The sequence below is a fragment of the Haematobia irritans genome, chromosome 2 (assembly GCF_050003625.1).
Source record: "Haematobia irritans isolate KBUSLIRL chromosome 2, ASM5000362v1, whole genome shotgun sequence".
NCBI lineage: Eukaryota > Metazoa > Arthropoda > Insecta > Diptera > Muscidae > Haematobia > Haematobia irritans.
Window position 1 is genome coordinate 96292912 of NC_134398.1, and position 19828 is coordinate 96312739.

The 19828-nt window shown below is 33.6% G+C and overlaps 2 protein-coding genes across 2 annotated transcripts; both read left to right on the forward strand.

Annotated features, from left to right (window-relative positions):
• Positions 1-4587: 4587 nt before the first annotated feature.
• Positions 4588-5421, forward strand: LOC142224826 (uncharacterized). The gene is made up of 2 exons (XM_075294610.1): positions 4588-4623; positions 4966-5421. Exons 1-2 carry the CDS (start codon positions 4588-4590, stop codon positions 5419-5421), a joined length of 492 nt encoding a protein of 163 aa, XP_075150725.1.
• A 7990-nt stretch (positions 5422-13411) lies between these two features.
• On the forward strand, positions 13412-14264 carry LOC142224827 (uncharacterized). The gene is made up of 2 exons (XM_075294611.1): positions 13412-13478; positions 13783-14264. Exons 1-2 carry the CDS (start codon positions 13412-13414, stop codon positions 14262-14264), a joined length of 549 nt encoding a protein of 182 aa, XP_075150726.1.
• Positions 14265-19828: the final 5564 nt, after the last annotated feature.

Below are 19828 nucleotides of genomic sequence, written 5' to 3' on the forward strand. Positions count from 1 at the left end.
ATCATTCTTGAGAATGAATTTGGTGCGACATTCAGTCCAAAGGGTAAAACTTTCCAGCGAAAAGCACCACGGTCTGTACTAAATGAGGTGATGTCTCGCGAATCTGGATGTAAGGGAATTTGATGAAACCCTGAATATAAATCAATAATTGAAAAGTACTTTGCTCTTCCCAAGTTATCCAATATATCGTCAATTCGCGGTAGTGGGAACTTATCAGCAATAAGTTTTTTATTTACACCGCGATAGTCAACGCACATTCTATAAGATTTTCTATCATCTGGTGACTTTTTCGGAACAAGTATCAACGGACTATTATAATTAGACGTACTTGGCTCTATTAGGTCATTTTCTATTAATTTAGAAACCTGTCTGTTGATTTCATCTTTTTGAGAGTGAGCGAGACGGTAATTTTTTATATAAACAGGAGAATGATCGGCAAGTCGTAATTTTTGTTCGTAGAAATTGTTAACTGTCATTTTATCATCGCTTAGTGCAAAAATATCAGAAAATTCGTGACAAAGTGGAATCAAATCGTTGACTATGTAGGTAGGCATTTGTTTAATTAATACTTCTCTTAGTTTTGAATTTCGATCATCTGTTGGTATAGTTTTAGTTATGTTATATACATAAAAGTTGTCTAATTTTTCCGTTATAATATGGCTGGTATTAATGCATTTTGTTTCATCTGTAGTATTAATTATTCTCAATATGGGATTACTAGAATCGATTATACCCTTACCTATGAACACTCCATCGGCTACTTCCTGCGAATTGACAAAAAGCGGTCGTTCAGTCTTTGCTAATTTAAAAATCCTATAGACCTCACATCTAGGCGGAATAAAGCAGTTATTATTACTCGTGCCTTGGTTGATAGGTACTTTAAATCTTCTATTTTGAACAATAAGAGACAGTGTCATGTCTCCATAATCGATTTTACATGTGTTTTCTTTTAAGAAGTCTTTGCCAAGAATACCACTTGAAGGAATGTTGAAGGTATCATTAACCACATGAAAAATCTGAGGTATCGTACTACCTGAAATAGTTAAAAATGTTTTAATCGTCCCTAGAGTAAATACGGGATTCATCGTTATACCAGTGATACTGATTCTTTCGTTTTCATTTGCTACGACTCTTCGTTCAAGACAAGAAACTTTTATTAATGAAACGTCGGCTTGAGTATCAACAAGAAACGTACAGAAATTATTAGTGGCAGATAATTTAAAATTGACGAAATAGCAAAAATTTAAGTTCATGGAATAGACTGATTTAGTATTTGTAAAATTTATTAATTCTGGTCTTCCTCCTCCAACAACAACGTTTGTTGAGGGGCTTCCACGTTTAAAGATCTTACAGAAACCCTTTGACCCGATGTATTTGATCTGCCACCTCTATTATTTTCTCTGCGATTATTGCGAAAAGGAGTGTTATTCGTATTCTGTCTATTGTTTCCTCTGTTTTGGTAGGTTCCTTTATAATAATATCCACGATTGTTGCCCCTAGAAAAATTGTTATTGTGGTATCTATTAAAATTGGTTCTCCCAAACGAGTTGTTGCTGAAATGTGGACTATTGTTTCGATAGGCTAACACTTGATACTCTTTCTTCTCTGTGGCTTGTTCTACAACTAACTTTGCAACTACTTCTTTTGGGTCGGAGAAAACAGAAGATGCTAGTATTGACTTAATAAGATCCGATTTTGCATTCAAACGACAAACACTGACAGTTTGATCAATGGCCATTTGATGTGCTTTCGTTTTCGTTGCACCCTCAATAACAAGTGAGCGCTTTAAAGCATCGGCCAGTTCCTCGGCTTGTTTCGAAAACTCCGCGTAGTCATTGTTTCTTACATTAAGAGCAGCTATCTTTCCTGCTATAACCTTCGAATCGTCTGGCTTTATTCTAGTTCGAAGTGCATTTTTTATCACATCAATAGAAGTTATAGTCTCCGGCAGAGCTTCTCTAGCTTTACCTTCAAGTTTGGATTTTATAAAACATAAGAAAGTCAAACGTAAATTGTCTTCAGTTAGATCTTCAATCAAATTAATTTTATCCAAAAATGATTCTAATCCGAGTGGATTTCCATCATAATTATCTCTAATAATGCTAGCGCACATACTAACATATGACTTTTTCTGTTCTGCTGACGCCATTTTATTATCTGTCTCTATTGTATCTTTTTGCTCTAAATTTACGTCACTATCTGATTGGTATTCACTCTCACTATCTGTCATAGCTTCCTTTTCTATAAGTTTAAATAATTCAACATTTTCGGGCACTTTCACTCTACAATTAAGTTTGCCAAAACATTTCACAAGAATCTCACGACAATGTTTTATTTTTCCCAGAACAACTTCTAGTTCATTATTTGAAAAAAACCAAACTATTTTCTGCCGAAAATTTTAAAATAGAATTATAGCTTTCAATTAAAAGATCAACGTATTCATTTATTTTAGTTTCGTTTGTGGAAATTGGCCTTTTTTGTAGAATTCTTTTCTTTATTTTGTAAAATTTGTCAATATATTCATTCCAATTTTTCGATATTGTTTCAGACATCTGAATAAGTTTACTTTAAAATAGAAAAGAATTATTGACAAACTTACAAACAAAACTTAAAATTTCCTTAACGTTATCTTCATGCTGTTTTTTTTTCTACTATGGCCTTTAAACAAATATACAAATATTAATTATGATTATTAGAATTATTTATTTTCTCTTTCATTTTCCCATATGAATTTGTCTTAACTTAAATCTTCTTGTTTTAACTTAAATCTTCTTACAACTACTATTTAAGTGAAAACAATTTTTTTTCTGTTTTGTTTACATTTTTTTATAAATTTTTTTTGATTTATTTTTATATTCATACATCTTCCAATAGTACTTCTAATGAAAACAAAATAAGTGATGCTTCTTCTTCTCTGGTATGCAGTAGATTGTGTGTAGTAAGAGAAAAATAATTAACATGTATAACAGTTTTGACATCCATGTTAAATCAACAGACTACTAAAAGAGAACCATCTTCAGTTTTTTTTATTATGCTCTCTCCTCTTCATTTATGGGATGATCCATCATTATCTTCGATCCTCTTTGTATGTAAATTGCATTTGTACAAATGTCATGACCAACATAACTTCAGATGAAAACCAGTTTAGCATAGCAAAAAAAAGATAACGGCATTTATTTTTTTCAGTCCCCAATTGGTTATATTGTTCTTATTGCATTGGTTTATTGCACCACATGTTCTGATAGGTTATATAATATTCTACGTAAATTTGTTCTTATTTTTCCGATTCGAGCAATAACTTCGGTTTTCATTTTATGTTATTATAAAAAAAATATTTTATTTAAATGTTCACGATCAATTAACTTAAATGTTCACTGTGGAATGATTATCACACTTCTTAAATTTGTTTTTCAGTATATTTAAAATATATACTTTTTTTTTAATGTTTTCATAAAATTATTCATCCACATTCGGCTACAATTGTTTTTTTCTCAGCACAACAAACTTCTTTTCGACTAATAATCTTTTTTTTGCAATATTGTTTCTAGATGTTTAATTGTTTCAGAAGTCTTCTTTTATTAATGCACTTTTTCTCTGGTCACGGTCGCCATGTAGTGTCACTCACTAAGTTAGAGTAGTCAAATGAAACGAACGAGTCCGATGATGAGTGAAGACTGAATTCATTTATTAAAGAAACATTATACGTAGGTAATTTCCGAGCCTGGCTCGGCTTTCCTTTCGAGTCCGCTAATGGACTGGACGCACACAATTACCCTTCTCGGTCTATCTTTCCCCTGACCTGGGAACGAGAAGACGAGCTTGGCTCATTCATCTCGTTTATATTGCGATCCGCTTCAGCTTTGGCTAAATCGGTGCGTTCGGTAGGGCAAAAGTTCAATTTCGAAGAGTTACATTCTCTTAATATTAAGTTACCTTCAATGAGCTCCTTCTTGGTTAACTCTCATTTTTTAAAGTTTCATTTGCTTTGAGGAGGCGCCTCGAGTCATTTTCCGACATATCCTTCTTACCTGTTAATCTCTGCTTCACTTTAAAGGCCTCTTTGACCCTTAGAAAGAAGAAAGAGTCAGTGGAGGATATGTCATCCGATTTATCCCCAGACACTCCCACATCGCGCATCGCTTCCACCAGCGAACCAGCTTCGCTGATCGGCGTATTCGAAATTGCCTTCTGTTTTTCGTGCTCACCAACAAGAGCCTTTGCATTCCTGAGCCTCATGGCCTCCATCTCCATCAACTGATCCTTCTTCTCCAACCTACGAATACATAGTCTTGCATTTTTCAAGGATGCCCTCGAAAGTGTCGACGATGCATTCGAGGTTAAGTCGTCAGCAACGTAAACATCTGGTTTCACGTTAACGTTATCACTCATATTTCCTAAATCAATTTGCAAAGATTTCCTCTTAAAAAAATTATCTTAATGTCAAGAAAAAACATAGTAAAATACACATCTGTTACTACTGGCGCCATCTATTGGCGTGTATATATCACTTACCATATTGATATAGAAAAACTACAGCGCCATCTGTCGGCGAGTATATGACAACCACCATCTTTACATATAAATACTATGCAATTTCCATCAGCATTGCCAGATTCAAGAACAGTAAGAGAAGAGATAGTGATCAGGTGATTAAAGTTGAGGAGAAAAACAATTTAAATCTTTCGGTGGTGTCAATAATGTTCATTTTGAATAATTTTTCTACCAGTTTATTATTTTTCGTTCGGAGTGTTGAAGTCCTATGAACTATCAAAATATATTGTGAATATTTGACGAAAGATTCCAAATGTAATGTAATAGACGCAATTGAATTTAAGAATAAAACCAGAAACATTAAGATTGAGGACAATGAAACTATGATTTCGTTCGACCTAATATCTCTTTTTCCAAGCATTCCGGTAAATTTTAGACGATCTGTTCTGTATTTTGAATAAAAATGACGTTCAGGCTACTTTATTAGCTTTAAACGCATTTGATAGACAAACTCAATTTACGATGGAAACAGAAGAGGACAACAAGTTACCATACTTAGATACTATAATTCTAAGGCACACAAATGGAATAAAAATTAACTGGTATCAAAAACCAACAGCCACAGGACGATTGATAAATTTCAACTCCAAACATCCTAGACGAATCATAATGAATACGGCTACAAATTTTATAAGAAGAGTACACGATATTAGCGATGAAATATTTCATAAGGACAACGAGGATAAGATAAGGACTATATTACGATTAAATGATTTCCCGAATAAAACGATTGACGACCTAATTCAACACGTCAAAGAACGAAAACACACCAAACATGACGAAATTGAACCCAAAATTTACAAACCCTTGACATATATTCCCGGATTCACAGAAAGATTCAAATTATCAAATATGTTTAATAAGGACTAATTTCACATTTCACAAAGGAATCACAATAATGTAAATAAATTCTTCAGTAAGACAAAATCCAAAACCAAGAAAGATGATATGTCGAACGTAGTAAATAGGATAAAATGCGATGGGAAAGAATCTGATACTTGCCGAAAAGTATATATTGGTACAACAAAAACTAAATTAAAAACTAGAATCTCAGGGCATAAATCTGATTAGAAAGCCACTGACAAGCCCTTAGAGCAAAAGCCGGCACTTGCAGCACATTGCACTCTAACAGGACATAAGCCAAATCTTAGGGACGTAGATATTTTGACGCAAGAAACCAACTATAAGAGGAGATTTACACTGGAGATGTTACATATTATAAATGTACCTCCAGAAAGACGGATGAATTTTAAGACTGATACAGACCATTGTGCACATATTTATAGAAATATTGTACAAAAATATAAAAATCAAATTAGCCTTTAGTGTAAATTTACTCGTTTGCCAATAAGTTCATTGTTCTTTACTTCTAAAACTAATTATCAATATTTTTGGATTTTGATATATATTTTTGTTTATTACTGTGTAAAATGTTTTCTGTTATTTGTTTAAAGAAATTTCCCTGAAGACGAACATCGGAGATGTTTCGAAATATTGGATAATTTTAAATAAAAATACAACTCAAAACAACAACAACTGTTTTTATTCATATGACCTCAAGCTGAACTAAACAAATATAAGAATTTCGTGTTTTACTTGACCACAATGATTCTTTTACAACTATAGGCCGGTATGCACCTCTAGCGAAAAATTTCATTCCCATAAGAAATGCATTGCTATTTATGCTAACGAAATTTTCGGTAGCGTTCAATTTCGTAAGCTGGTACGCACCTCTAATGAAAATAACAGGGTTGTCAAAAGCATATTTTGGCAGCAAACATTTAATTTATTACAATCATTGTGTGCGTAAAAGTTTTAAAAGGTCTGTAAATAATAAACAATTTATTTGAGGAATATTTGGAACATATATTAACAATTTTTAAAAGCGATTAGCTGGTTTAAAATTTGTGTACACAGCCCTGTTTTTTTGTTGTAGACTTAAATAAATTTTCTGATAGTTTGAAGGGGCTCTTATTGGCGTCGTTCTATATTTATTGACAAAGACGCCTAATTATTGCACTCATGCGATACTTTTTTGTAGTAACTTGGCGTGGTACACCTTCTCATTATTGATTCCGCTTTTGCGAGGAGTTTTGGATATCGTATACGACTGTTTTCAACGTGGTGGGGATTCTCAGAAGCTCCGTCAAATTCAAAAAATCTTGACAGGGGAATCACATAAACGTGTGATATCCATAGTGTTGTCATCCAGCCACTTCGACAGTGTTTTTCCATTTGGGTTATCTGAACTATCATCACCCCATACCAAATTCCTTGAGTTCAAGTCACCGCCCAGGATCTGATTCGAATGTGTCTGTTACATGGAATGTAAAGCGAACCAAGTATTTGTTGTTTCCATGGTTAGACTATGAATCAATTTGTACTAAACATTATTTAATTCCAACACTATCATGCGTGTGTATTTGTATGAAACCGAACGACAAGCAGCAATATCGATTATGTCTTCGAGCGTAACTTATACGGCATTCTCACCAAGCATTTTTTGGGGTTTGTAACGTATTCCCTTTATAAGCACTTCAAAACGAGTCGTTTTCACCATTCAAGTTCAGAACACATGTTTCCTCAAAAACACGTCAATTTTTTAATGTAAACGGCCCTAATTTGGAATATGCTCTGACAGAACATATCCTTTTCAAGATATATGTCAAATTATTAAAATTAATTTAATAGAAAAAACGAATAAACAAAGGCTTTAAAAACATAGGGATGTGAAAATAATTTAAAAATTTTTTCCCTTTGCGATCGCGTTATTTATTTGAACAAACGGTACGTATATTATATTATATATTAGAGTAAATGGGAATTTCGAATTTCCATGGCAACGGTCAAACTAAAACATCTCAACTCGGAGTGAACGGTGAAATTTTTTGGAAAAACGAATGAGTAAAACGGGTCTGTGGAAACATAGCATTATAGTGTATCCAAAATTTAGGATATGTGCGACACGAACAGCTGATGACAGTGTTGCATATTTTTTTGGAGAAGTCCTGGATACTATTATTTTCTTTCTTTTAGTCCGTGACTGCTTAGGGTATCCTTAGAAAACAGTCTTAGGGCCAGTTTCTCATTGTCTTGTTATTATTTATCGTGTCGATAAAACAGCTGATCCCATACAAACATTTTACTAACCGGAGGTCTATCCACCGGTAAAAATTAATCGGAGGATGAGAAACTGGCCATTAATGTTCATTTTTAATTTGACTCGAAATTGTTTGAAAAAATATTGAGTAGCGATGCATTTCAATTTGAGGGTAACAGTTGAGCAAATATTGAATGTGTGTTAAATTTTACTGTTGATGGTAATGTCTGTTTTTGTTGAGAACGAGATTTTCTCAACAATTTCTCAACTTGAATATTACCCTAATTCTTTGAAAATATGTTGAAATTTAGCATTTTTCAAACGTTTGTGTTTATTGTGTACCCCGTAAACACAGGATGAGCGTTTTTCAAATTCAACAACTTTCCAGTTTGAGGGTAAATATAATTTGCCAATATGTCAAAATGTTGACGAAATCTTTGAAAAGGTGTTGAAGATAATATGAGAAAACTTTGACAAAACACTACCCTAAAATGCAGCGAAAATACCATGTGGTTTTCAACACGTATTTGTGCAACGAAGTTCATGGTCAATTGGAAGAAATAAAAAAAATTGGAAAATTTTAGACAAATAACTGAATTTACTCCAAATATTTTATAATAATAGGTAAGTGAAAATAAAAACTGAAATAAACCTTTAAAGAAGTCACTAAATGTAGATCTCTTTGCAGAAAACTAAAATTATGGATTCTACATCTTGCAAACATTAACAAGCTGACCATTGAAAAATGTGTGGCTTATCGACAAGAAAAAGGTTCCAGATACAACAGTTCCATAGATACAACAGTTGTCAAAGTAATCAGACGTGTATATAATGCGCTTTACAGACTATCAGTTATTCCGGACGGAATGTCGGTGTTTGTAAGGAATCGTACAGTGTGTCGGATCGATACGACTTGTCGGACTTAACTTATAATGTGCACAATATATGGGATATATTCGACACGAGCACTGTCGTCCGGAATAACTGATAGTCTGTAAAGCGCATAAAGCACTCTAATACGGTGTTCTCGCCAAGCATGTTTTGGGGTTTGAAATGTTTTCCCTTCAAAACGAGTCGTTTTCGCCATACTAAAAAACAAGTTCAAATCCAAGTTTTCCTCCAAAACACGTCAATTTTAGAATGTGAACCCACCTAATTTGGAATATACCCCAAATAACATACCCTATTCAAAATATATGTCAAAATATTGAAATAAGTTTCATAAAAAAAGAATAAACAAAGGCTTTTAAGAACATGGACATGTGAAAATAACATAAAAACTTGTTTCCCTTTGCGCTCGCGGTAATTATTTGGACATAGGTTGCATATATGGAATTTCGAGTAAATGTGAATTTCTAGTTTCCATGGTAACTGTCAAACTAAAACATCTCAACCCGGTGTGAACGGTGAAATGTTTTGGAAAAACGAATGAGGAAAACGAGTCGGTGGGAACATAGCATAAATAAATTGAAATTTCTATACGAAAATATCACTGAAATATCTCAAAAATACATTTAATCTTTTGGGATAAGTGTCCTTTTCATAAAATAAAACGATTCCTACGGAATCATGGATATGCGATGCGGAAAATGTAAAAACACTTGTCGGGATACAGATATAAAATGTGGAGGTTACTGCGAGAGAATGTTTCATACAAGATGTGTGGCACTCCCTAAATATGATTTTGACTCGCTTTTTAAATGCCCGAATATCAAATATGTTTGTGATGATTGCCTGAGTTTAATAAAAACAACGAATGAAAGTTATAAAAGTCTTTACAAACTTGTCAAGAAAAATGAATTAAAAATGCACCCAGAAAACAAATTCGTTGCCTCAACCGAATTATTTGCCAACCGAAAGCAGGTGGTTCCATCAACTATCAATGATATCTGTCAGCACAACTAACATTTGGCAATTGTAACTACATGGTGGTATGTTGGATCAACTTTGCATTGGTTGTCGCAATTTCATATTAATTGTTTTGTTTGTTGGTGCAACCGCCCTCGATTTTCTTTACTATTATCCTAACCAAATTCCAATATCAAATGAAAGGGCAGATTATATTGAGATTTTATTAATTTATTACAAGATTTACAATCATAATAAACTACGAAAATAAATACAACAAAGGCTTTTGATCTACATATATGTGAGATCAATTTACATTACAATTTACAATTTTTATAGGTAATGTTTGTATACCAATGACAGATGGTTATTAGGTTGCAATTATGTGGTCAAACTACACACTTCTTAAATTTGTTTTTCAGTATATTTAAAATATATACTTTTTTTTAATGTTTTCATAAAATTATTCATCCACATTCGGCTACAATTGTTTTTTTCTCAGCACAACAAACTTCTTTTCGACTAATAATCTTTTTTTTTTTGCAATATTGTTTCTAGATGTTTAATTGTTTCAGAAGTCTTCTTTTATTAATGCACTTTTTCTCTGGTCACGGTCGCCATGTAGTGTCACTCACTAAGTTAGAGTAGTCAAATGAAACGAACGAGTCCGATGATGAGTGAAGACTGAATTCATTTATTAAAGAAACATTATACGTAGGTAATTTACAAGAGAGTGATTATTGAACATATCTATTGGTACCAATGACAGTTAAAATGATATGATTTAGAGATGGCGCTATACCCTTGTGTCGTCCATATTCCTCGGATTCATGGATAAATGACACATTATCTGCCGGAAGTTTTAGATCCATTAGCATTCTCGGCGGGATTCCGAGCCTGGCTCGGCTTTCCTTTCGAGTCCGCTAATGGACTGGACGCACACAATTACCCTTCTCGGTCTATCTTTCCCCTGACCTGGGAACGAGAAGACGAGCTTGGCTCATTCATCTCGTTTATATTGCGATCCGCTTCAGCTTTGGCTAAATCGGTGCGTTCGGTAGGGCAAAAGTTCAATTTCGAAGAGTTACATTCTCTTAATATTAAGTTACCTTCAATGAGCTCCTTCTTGGTTAACTCTCATTTTTTTATAGTTTCATTTGCTTTGAGGAGGCGCCTCGAGTCATTTTCCGACATATCCTTCTTACCTGTTAATCTCTGCTTCACTTTAAAGGCCTCTTTGACCCTTAGAAAGAAGAAAGAGTCAGTGGAGGATATGTCATCCGATTTATCCCCAGACACTCCCACATCGCGCATCGCTTCCACCAGCGAACCAGCTTCGCTGATCGGCGTATTCGAAATTGCCTTCTGTTTTTCGTGCTCACCAACAAGAGCCTTTGCATTCCTGAGCCTCATGGCCTCCATCTCCATCAACTGATCCTTCTTCTCCAACCTACGAATACATAGTCTTGCATTTTTCAAGGATGCCCTCGAAAGTGTCGACGATGCATTCGAGGTTAAGTCGTCAGCAACGTAAACATCTGGTTTCACGTTAACGTTATCACTCATATTTCCTAAATCAATTTGCAAAGATTTCCTCTTAAAAAAATTATCTTAATGTCAAGAAAAAACATAGTAAAATACACATCTGTTACTACTGGCGCCATCTATTGGCGTGTGTATATCACTTACCATATTGATATAGAAAACTACAGCGCCATCTGTCGGCGAGTATATGACAACCACCATCTTTACATATAAATACTATGCAATTTCCATCAGCATTGCCAGATTCAAGAACAATTGAAATTTCTATACGAAAATATCACTGAAATATCTCAAAAATACATTTAATCTTTTGGGATAAGTGTCCTTTTCATAAAATAAAACGATTCCTACGGAATCATGGATATGCGATGCGGAAAATGTAAAAACACTTGTCGGGATACAGATATAAAATGTGGAGGTTACTGCGAGAGAATGTTTCATACAAGATGTGTGGCACTCCCTAAATATGATTTTGACTCGCTTTTTAAATGCCCGAATATCAAATATATTTGTAATGATTGCCAGAGTTTAATAAAAACAACGAATGAAAGTTATAAAAGTCTTTACAAACTTGTCAAGAAAAATGAATTAAAAATGCACCCAGAAAACAAATTCGTTGCCTCAACCGAATTATTTGCCAACCGAAAGCAGGTGGTTCCATCAACTATCAATGATATCTGTCAGCACAACTAACATTTGGCAATTGTAACTACATGGTGGTATGTTGGATCAACTTTGCATTGGTTGTCGCAATTTCATATTAATTGTTTTGTTTGTTGGTGCAACCGCCCTCGATTTTCTTTACTATTATCCTAACCAAATTCCAATATCAAATGAAAGGGCAGATTATATTGAGATTTTATTAATTTATTACAAGATTTACAATCATAATAAACTACGAAAATAAATACAACAAAGGCTTTTGATCTACATATATGTGAGATCAATTTACATTACAATTTACAATTTTTATAGGTAATGTTTGTATACCAATGACAGATGGTTATTAGGTTGCAATTATGTGGTCAAACTACACACTTCTTAAATTTGTTTTTCAGTATATTTAAAATATATACTTTTTTTTAATGTTTTCATAAAATTATTCATCCACATTCGGCTACAATTGTTTTTTTCTCAGCACAACAAACTTCTTTTCGACTAATAATCTTTTTTTTTTGCAATATTGTTTCTAGATGTTTAATTGTTTCAGAAGTCTTCTTTTATTAATGCACTTTTTCTCTGGTCACGGTCGCCATGTAGTGTCACTCACTAAGTTAGAGTAGTCAAATGAAACGAACGAGTCCGATGATGAGTGAAGACTGAATTCATTTATTAAAGAAACATTATACGTAGGTAATTTACAAGAGAGTGATTATTGAACATATCTATTGGTACCAATGACAGTTAAAATGATATGATTTAGAGATGGCGCTATACCCTTGTGTCGTCCATATTCCTCGGATTCATGGATAAATGACACATTATCTGCCGGAAGTTTTAGATCCATTAGCATTCTCGGCGGGATTCCGAGCCTGGCTCGGCTTTCCTTTCGAGTCCGCTAATGGACTGGACGCACACAATTACCCTTCTCGGTCTATCTTTCCCCTGACCTGGGAACGAGAAGACGAGCTTGGCTCATTCATCTCGTTTATATTGCGATCCGCTTCAGCTTTGGCTAAATCGGTGCGTTCGGTAGGGCAAAAGTTCAATTTCGAAGAGTTACATTCTCTTAATATTAAGTTACCTTCAATGAGCTCCTTCTTGGTTAACTCTCATTTTTTAAAGTTTCATTTGCTTTGAGGAGGCGCCTCGAGTCATTTTCCGACATATCCTTCTTACCTGTTAATCTCTGCTTCACTTTAAAGGCCTCTTTGACCCTTAGAAAGAAGAAAGAGTCAGTGGAGGATATGTCATCCGATTTATCCCCAGACACTCCCACATCGCGCATCGCTTCCACCAGCGAACCAGCTTCGCTGATCGGCGTATTCGAAATTGCCTTCTGTTTTTCGTGCTCACCAACAAGAGCCTTTGCATTCCTGAGCCTCATGGCCTCCATCTCCATCAACTGATCCTTCTTCTCCAACCTACGAATACATAGTCTTGCATTTTTCAAGGATGCCCTCGAAAGTGTCGACGATGCATTCGAGGTTAAGTCGTCAGCAACGTAAACATCTGGTTTCACGTTAACGTTATCACTCATATTTCCTAAATCAATTTGCAAAGATTTCCTCTTAAAAAAATTATCTTAATGTCAAGAAAAAACATAGTAAAATACACATCTGTTACTACTGGCGCCATCTATTGGCGTGTGTATATCACTTACCATATTGATATAGAAAAACTACAGCGCCATCTGTCGGCGAGTATATGACAACCACCATCTTTACATATAAATACTATGCAATTTCCATCAGCATTGCCAGATTCAAGAACAGTAAGAGAAGAGATAGTGATCAGGTGATTAAAGTTGAGGAGAAAAACAATTTAAATCTTTCGGTGGTGTCAATAATGTTCATTTTGAATAATTTTTCTACCAGTTTATTATTTTTCGTTTGGAGTGTTGAAGTCCTATGAACTATCAAAATATATTGTGAATATTTGACGAAAGATTCCAAATGTAATGTAATAGACGCAATTGAATTTAAGAATAAAACCAGAAACATTAAGATTGAGGACAATGAAACTATGATTTCGTTCGACCTAATATCTCTTTTTCCAAGCATTCCGGTAAATTTTAGACGATCTGTTCTGTATTTTGAATAAAAATGACGTTCAGGCTACTTTATTAGCTTTAAACGCATTTGATAGACAAACTCAATTTACGATGGAAACAGAAGAGGACAACAAGTTACCATACTTAGATACTATAATTCTAAGGCACACAAATGGAATAAAAATTAACTGGTATCAAAAACCAACAGCCACAGGACGATTGATAAATTTCAACTCCAAACATCCTAGACGAATCATAATGAATACGGCTACAAATTTTATAAGAAGAGTACACGATATTAGCGATGAAATATTTCATAAGGACAACGAGGATAAGATAAGGACTATATTACGATTAAATGATTTCCCGAATAAAACGATTGACGACCTAATTCAACACGTCAAAGAACGAAAACACACCAAACATGACGAAATTGAACCCAAAATTTACAAACCCTTGACATATATTCCCGGATTCACAGAAAGATTCAAATTATCAAATGTTTAATAAGGACTAATTTCACATTTCACAAAGGAATCACAATAATGTAAATAAATTCTTCAGTAAGACAAAATCCAAAACCAAGAAAGATGATATGTCGAACGTAGTATATAGGATAAAATGCGATGGGAAAGAATCTGATACTTGCCGAAAAGTATATATTGGTACAACAAAAACTAAATTAAAAACTAGAATCTCAGGGCATAAATCTGATTAGAAAGCCACTGACAAGCCCTTAGAGCAAAAGCCGGCACTTGCAGCACATTGCACTCTAACAGGACATAAGCCAAATCTTAGGGACGTAGATATTTTGACGCAAGAAACCAACTATAAGAGGAGATTTACACTGGAGATGTTACATATTATAAATGTACCTCCAGAAAGACGGATGAATTTTAAGACTGATACAGACCATTGTGCACATATTTATAGAAATATTGTACAAAAATATAAAAATCAAATTAGCCTTTAGTGTAAATTTACTCGTTTGCCAATAAGTTCATTGTTCTTTACTTCTAAAAGTAATTATCAATATTTTTGGATTTTGATATATATTTTTGTTTATTACTGTGTAAAATGTTTTCTGTTATTTGTTTAAAGAAATTTCCCTGAAGACGAACATCGGAGATGTTTCGAAATATTGGATAATTTTAAATAAAAATACAACTCAAAACAACAACAACTGTTTTTATTCATATGACCTCAAGCTGAACTAAACAAATATAAGAATTTCGTGTTTTACTTGACCACAATGATTCTTTTACAACTATAGGCCGGTATGCACCTCTAGCGAAAAATTTCATTCCCATAAGAAATGCATTGCTATTTATGCTAACGAAATTTTCGGTAGCGTTCAATTTCGTAAGCTGGTACGCACCTCTAATGAAAATAACAGGGTTGTCAAAAGCATATTTTGGCAGCAAACATTTAATTTATTACAATCATTGTGTGCGTAAAAGTTTTAAAAGGTCTGTAAATAATAAACAATTTATTTGAGGAATATTTGGAACATATATTAACAATTTTTAAAAGCGATTAGCTGGTTTAAAATTTGTGTACACAGCCCTGTTTTTTTGTTGTAGACTTAAATAAATTTTCTGATAGTTTGAAGGGGCTCTTATTGGCGTCGTTCTATATTTATTGACAAAGACGCCTAATTATTGCACTCATGCGATACTTTTTTGTAGTAACTTGGCGTGGTACACCTTCTCATTATTGATGCCGCTTTTGCGAGGAGTTTTGGATATCGTATACGACTGTTTTCAACGTGGTGGGGATTCTCAGAAGCTCCGTCAAATTCAAAAAATCTTGACAGGGGAATCACATAAACGTGTGATATCCATAGTGTTGTCATCCAGCCACTTCGACAGTGTTTTTCCATTTGGGTTATCTGAACTATCATCACCCCATACCAAATTCCTTGAGTTCAAGTCACCGCCCAGGATCTGATTCGAATGTGTCTGTTACATGGAATGTAAAGCGAACCAAGTATTTGTTGTTTCCATGGTTAGACTATGAATCAATTTGTACTAAACATTATTTAATTCCAACACTATCATGCGTGTGTATTTGTATGAAACCGAACGACAAGCAGCAATATCGATTATGTCTTCGAGCGTAACTTATACGGCATTCTCACCAAGCATTTTTTGGGGTTTGTAACGTATTCCCTTTATAAGCACTTCAAAACGAGTCGTTTTCACCATTCAAATTCAGAACACATGTTTCCTCAAAAACACGTCAATTTTTTAATGTAAACGGCCCTAATTTGGAATATGCTCTGACAGAACATATCCTTTTCAAGATATATGTCAAATTATTAAAATTAATTTAATAGAAAAAACGAATAAACAAAGGCTTTAAAAACATAGGGATGTGAAAATAATTTAAAAATTTTTTCCCTTTGCGATCGCGTTATTTATTTGAACAAACGGTACGTATATTATATTATATATTAGAGTAAATGGGAATTTCGAATTTCCATGGCAACGGTCAAACTAAAACATCTCAACTCGGAGTGAACGGTGAAATTTTTTGGAAAAACGAATGAGTAAAACGGGTCTGTGGAAACATAGCATTATAGTGTATCCAAAATTTAGGATATGTGCGACACGAACAGCTGATGACAGTGTTGCATATTTTTTTGGAGAAGTCCTGGATACTATTATTTTCTTTCTTTTAGTCCGTGACTGCTTAGGGTATCCTTAGAAAACAGTCTTAGGGCCAGTTTCTCATTGTCTTGTTATTATTTATCGTGTCGATAAAACAGCTGATCCCATACAAACATTTTACTAACCGGAGGTCTATCCACCGGTAAAAATTAATCGGAGGATGAGAAACTGGCCATTAATGTTCATTTTTAATTTGACTCGAAATTGTTTGAAAAAATATTGAGTAGCGATGCATTTCAATTTGAGGGTAACAGTTGAGCAAATATTGAATGTGTGTTAAATTTTACTGTTGATGGTAATGTCTGTTTTTGTTGAGAACGAGATTTTCTCAACAATTTCTCAACTTGAATATTACCCTAATTCTTTGAAAATATGTTGAAATTTAGCATTTTTCAAACGTTTGTGTTTATTGTGTACCCCGTAAACACAGGATGAGCGTTTTTCAAATTCAACAACTTTCCAGTTTGAGGGTAAATATAATTTGCCAATATGTCAAAATGTTGACGAAATCTTTGAAAAGGTGTTGAAGATAATATGAGAAAACTTTGACAAAACACTACCCTAAAATGCAGCGAAAATACCATGTGGTTTTCAACACGTATTTGTGCAACGAAGTTCATGGTCAATTGGAAGAAATAAAAAAAAATTGGAAAATTTTAGACAAATAACTGAATTTACTCCAAATATTTTATAATAATAGGTAAGTGAAAATAAAAACTGAAATAAACCTTTAAAGAAGTCACTAAATGTAGATCTCTTTGCAGAAAACTAAAATTATGGATTCTACATCTTGCAAACATTAACAAGCTGACCATTGAAAAATGTGTGGCTTATCGACAAGAAAAAGGTTCCAGATACAACAGTTCCATAGATACAACAGTTGTCAAAGTAATCAGACGTGTATATAATGCGCTTTACAGACTATCAGTTATTCCGGACGGAATGTCGGTGTTTGTAAGGAATCGTACAGTGTGTCGGATCGATACGACTTGTCGGACTTAACTTATAATGTGCACAATATATGGGATATATTCGACACGAGCACTGTCGTCCGGAATAACTGATAGTCTGTAAAGCGCATAAAGCACTCTAATACGGTGTTCTCGCCAAGCATGTTTTGGGGTTTGAAATGTTTTCCCTTCAAAACGAGTCGTTTTCGCCATACTAAAAAACAAGTTCAAATCCAAGTTTTCCTCCAAAACACGTCAATTTTAGAATGTGAACCCACCTAATTTGGAATATACCCCGAATAACATACCCTATTCAAAATATATGTCAAAATATTGAAATAAGTTTCATAAAAAAAGAATAAACAAAGGCTTTTAAGAACATGGACATGTGAAAATAACATAAAAACTTGTTTCCCTTTGCGCTCGCGGTAATTATTTGGACATAGGTTGCATATATGGAATTTCGAGTAAATGTGAATTTCTAGTTTCCATGGTAACTGTCAAACTAAAACATCTCAACCCGGTGTGAACGGTGAAATGTTTTGGAAAAACGAATGAGGAAAACGAGTCGGTGGGAACATAGCATAAATAAATTGAAATTTCTATACGAAAATATCACTGAAATATCTCAAAAATACATTTAATCTTTTGGGATAAGTGTCCTTTTCATAAAATAAAACGATTCCTACGGAATCATGGATATGCGATGCGGAAAATGTAAAAACACTTGTCGGGATACAGATATAAAATGTGGAGGTTACTGCGAGAGAATGTTTCATACAAGATGTGTGGCACTCCCTAAATATGATTTTGACTCGCTTTTTAAATGCCGGAATATCAAATATATTTGTGATGATTGCCTGAGTTTAATAAAAACAACGAATGAAAGTTATAAAAGTCTTTACAAACTTGTCAAGAAAAATGAATTAAAAATGCACCCAGAAAACAAATTCGTTGCCTCAACCGAATTATTTGCCAACCGAAAGCAGGTGGTTCCATCAACTATCAATGATATCTGTCAGCACAACTAACATTTGGCAATTGTAACTACATGGTAGTATGTTGGATCAACTTTGCATTGGTTGTCGCAATTTCATATTAATTGTTTTGTTTGTTGGTGCAACCGCCCTCGATTTTCTTTACTATTATCCTAACCAAATTCCAATATCAAATGAAAGGGCAGATTATATTGAGATTTTATTAATTTATTACAAGATTTACAATCATAATAAACTACGAAAATAAATACAACAAAGGCTTTTGATCTACATATATGTGAGATCAATTTACATTACAATTTACAATTTTTATAGGTAATGTTTGTATACCAATGACAGATGGTTATTAGGTTGCAATTATGTGGTCAAACTACACACTTCTTAAATTTGTTTTTCAGTATATTTAAAATATATACTTTTTTTTAATGTTTTCATAAAATTATTCATCCACATTCGGCTACAATTGTTTTTTTCTCAGCACAACAAACTTCTTTTCGACTAATAATCTGTAATGGACAGGTTTTGTAAAAAAAAGCGGTGGCACTCTTGGCGTTTTGCTGCGGCTGTAGCTCGCCGGATATGGGGGGTTCTTCCGCTCTATCCATTCATTTAAGAATTTAAGTGCCTGGTGGAAACATTGTTTTTATAAAACGTTGAACAATGGACGGTTACACAAATTGAATTTGAAATTTAAAATAAAACGGACGGACGGACATTCTAGAAAAGAAAAAATACAAGTATTTTGGAATTTGATTATATCCACGAACTGACTTTGCAAACCAGATGCAATTGGTTTGCTGGGCTGCCCTCCCTCTTCATGGTCCCATATGACCATCCTGTGAGATTCTTTCTTGCCCCACTTTTATCAGAATCCCCCTTACAGTAACTCGCGGAACTTCTCTCACATTAGCTACATTCCCGAACCTTTCAGAAAGGAATCAACACATTGTGTTTCAAATTTAAATAAATTCACATATCATACATATATTCGAATGAAAGAAAAGGTAGGTATAAAAAGGTAATATATAGGTAAGTATATAAGGTTGTAAATAAATAAGGTAAGTATGTATATAAAGTAAGTCTAAGGTAAGTATATAAGGTTTGTAAAAATATAAAAAACACAATTAGATGGTGAGTATTCGAGGAGAAATAACCAAAATTTATTTTTTTTTTATAGTTTACCTCTACTCTTTTTAAGCTTTTTTAATTAAATTTTCAAGTTTTCGTTAATTCAGTTATGCTTTGCTAATTTTTAACTTTTTAATTATGATTATTTTTCCTCTCACAACAACAGACTAATTTGTTAACAATTCATAATTTACAATTCAGTTTTTCTCTTCCTCTTTTATGATTTTTACTTATTTTCAGTTTCTTTTTTTTTTTTTCGATTTTGTAATTTTTTAAATTACTATTAATTTTCTTTTAATGATATTCAAAGCCAATATTTTTTC

Excerpts from the sequence above, each read along its gene's own strand:
- LOC142224826 (XM_075294610.1), top strand. The coding sequence starts at position 4,588 with ATGCAATTTCCATCAGCATTGCCAGATTCAAGAACA. Across the intron at positions 4,624-4,965 it reads CATTGCCAGATTCAAGAACA|GCTACTTTATTAGCTTTAAA; the intron begins GTAAGAGAAGAG and ends AATGACGTTCAG.
- LOC142224827 (XM_075294611.1), top strand. The coding sequence starts at position 13,412 with ATGACAACCACCATCTTTACATATAAATACTATGCAATTTCCATCAGC. Across the intron at positions 13,479-13,782 it reads CATTGCCAGATTCAAGAACA|ACGATCTGTTCTGTATTTTG; the intron begins GTAAGAGAAGAG and ends GGTAAATTTTAG.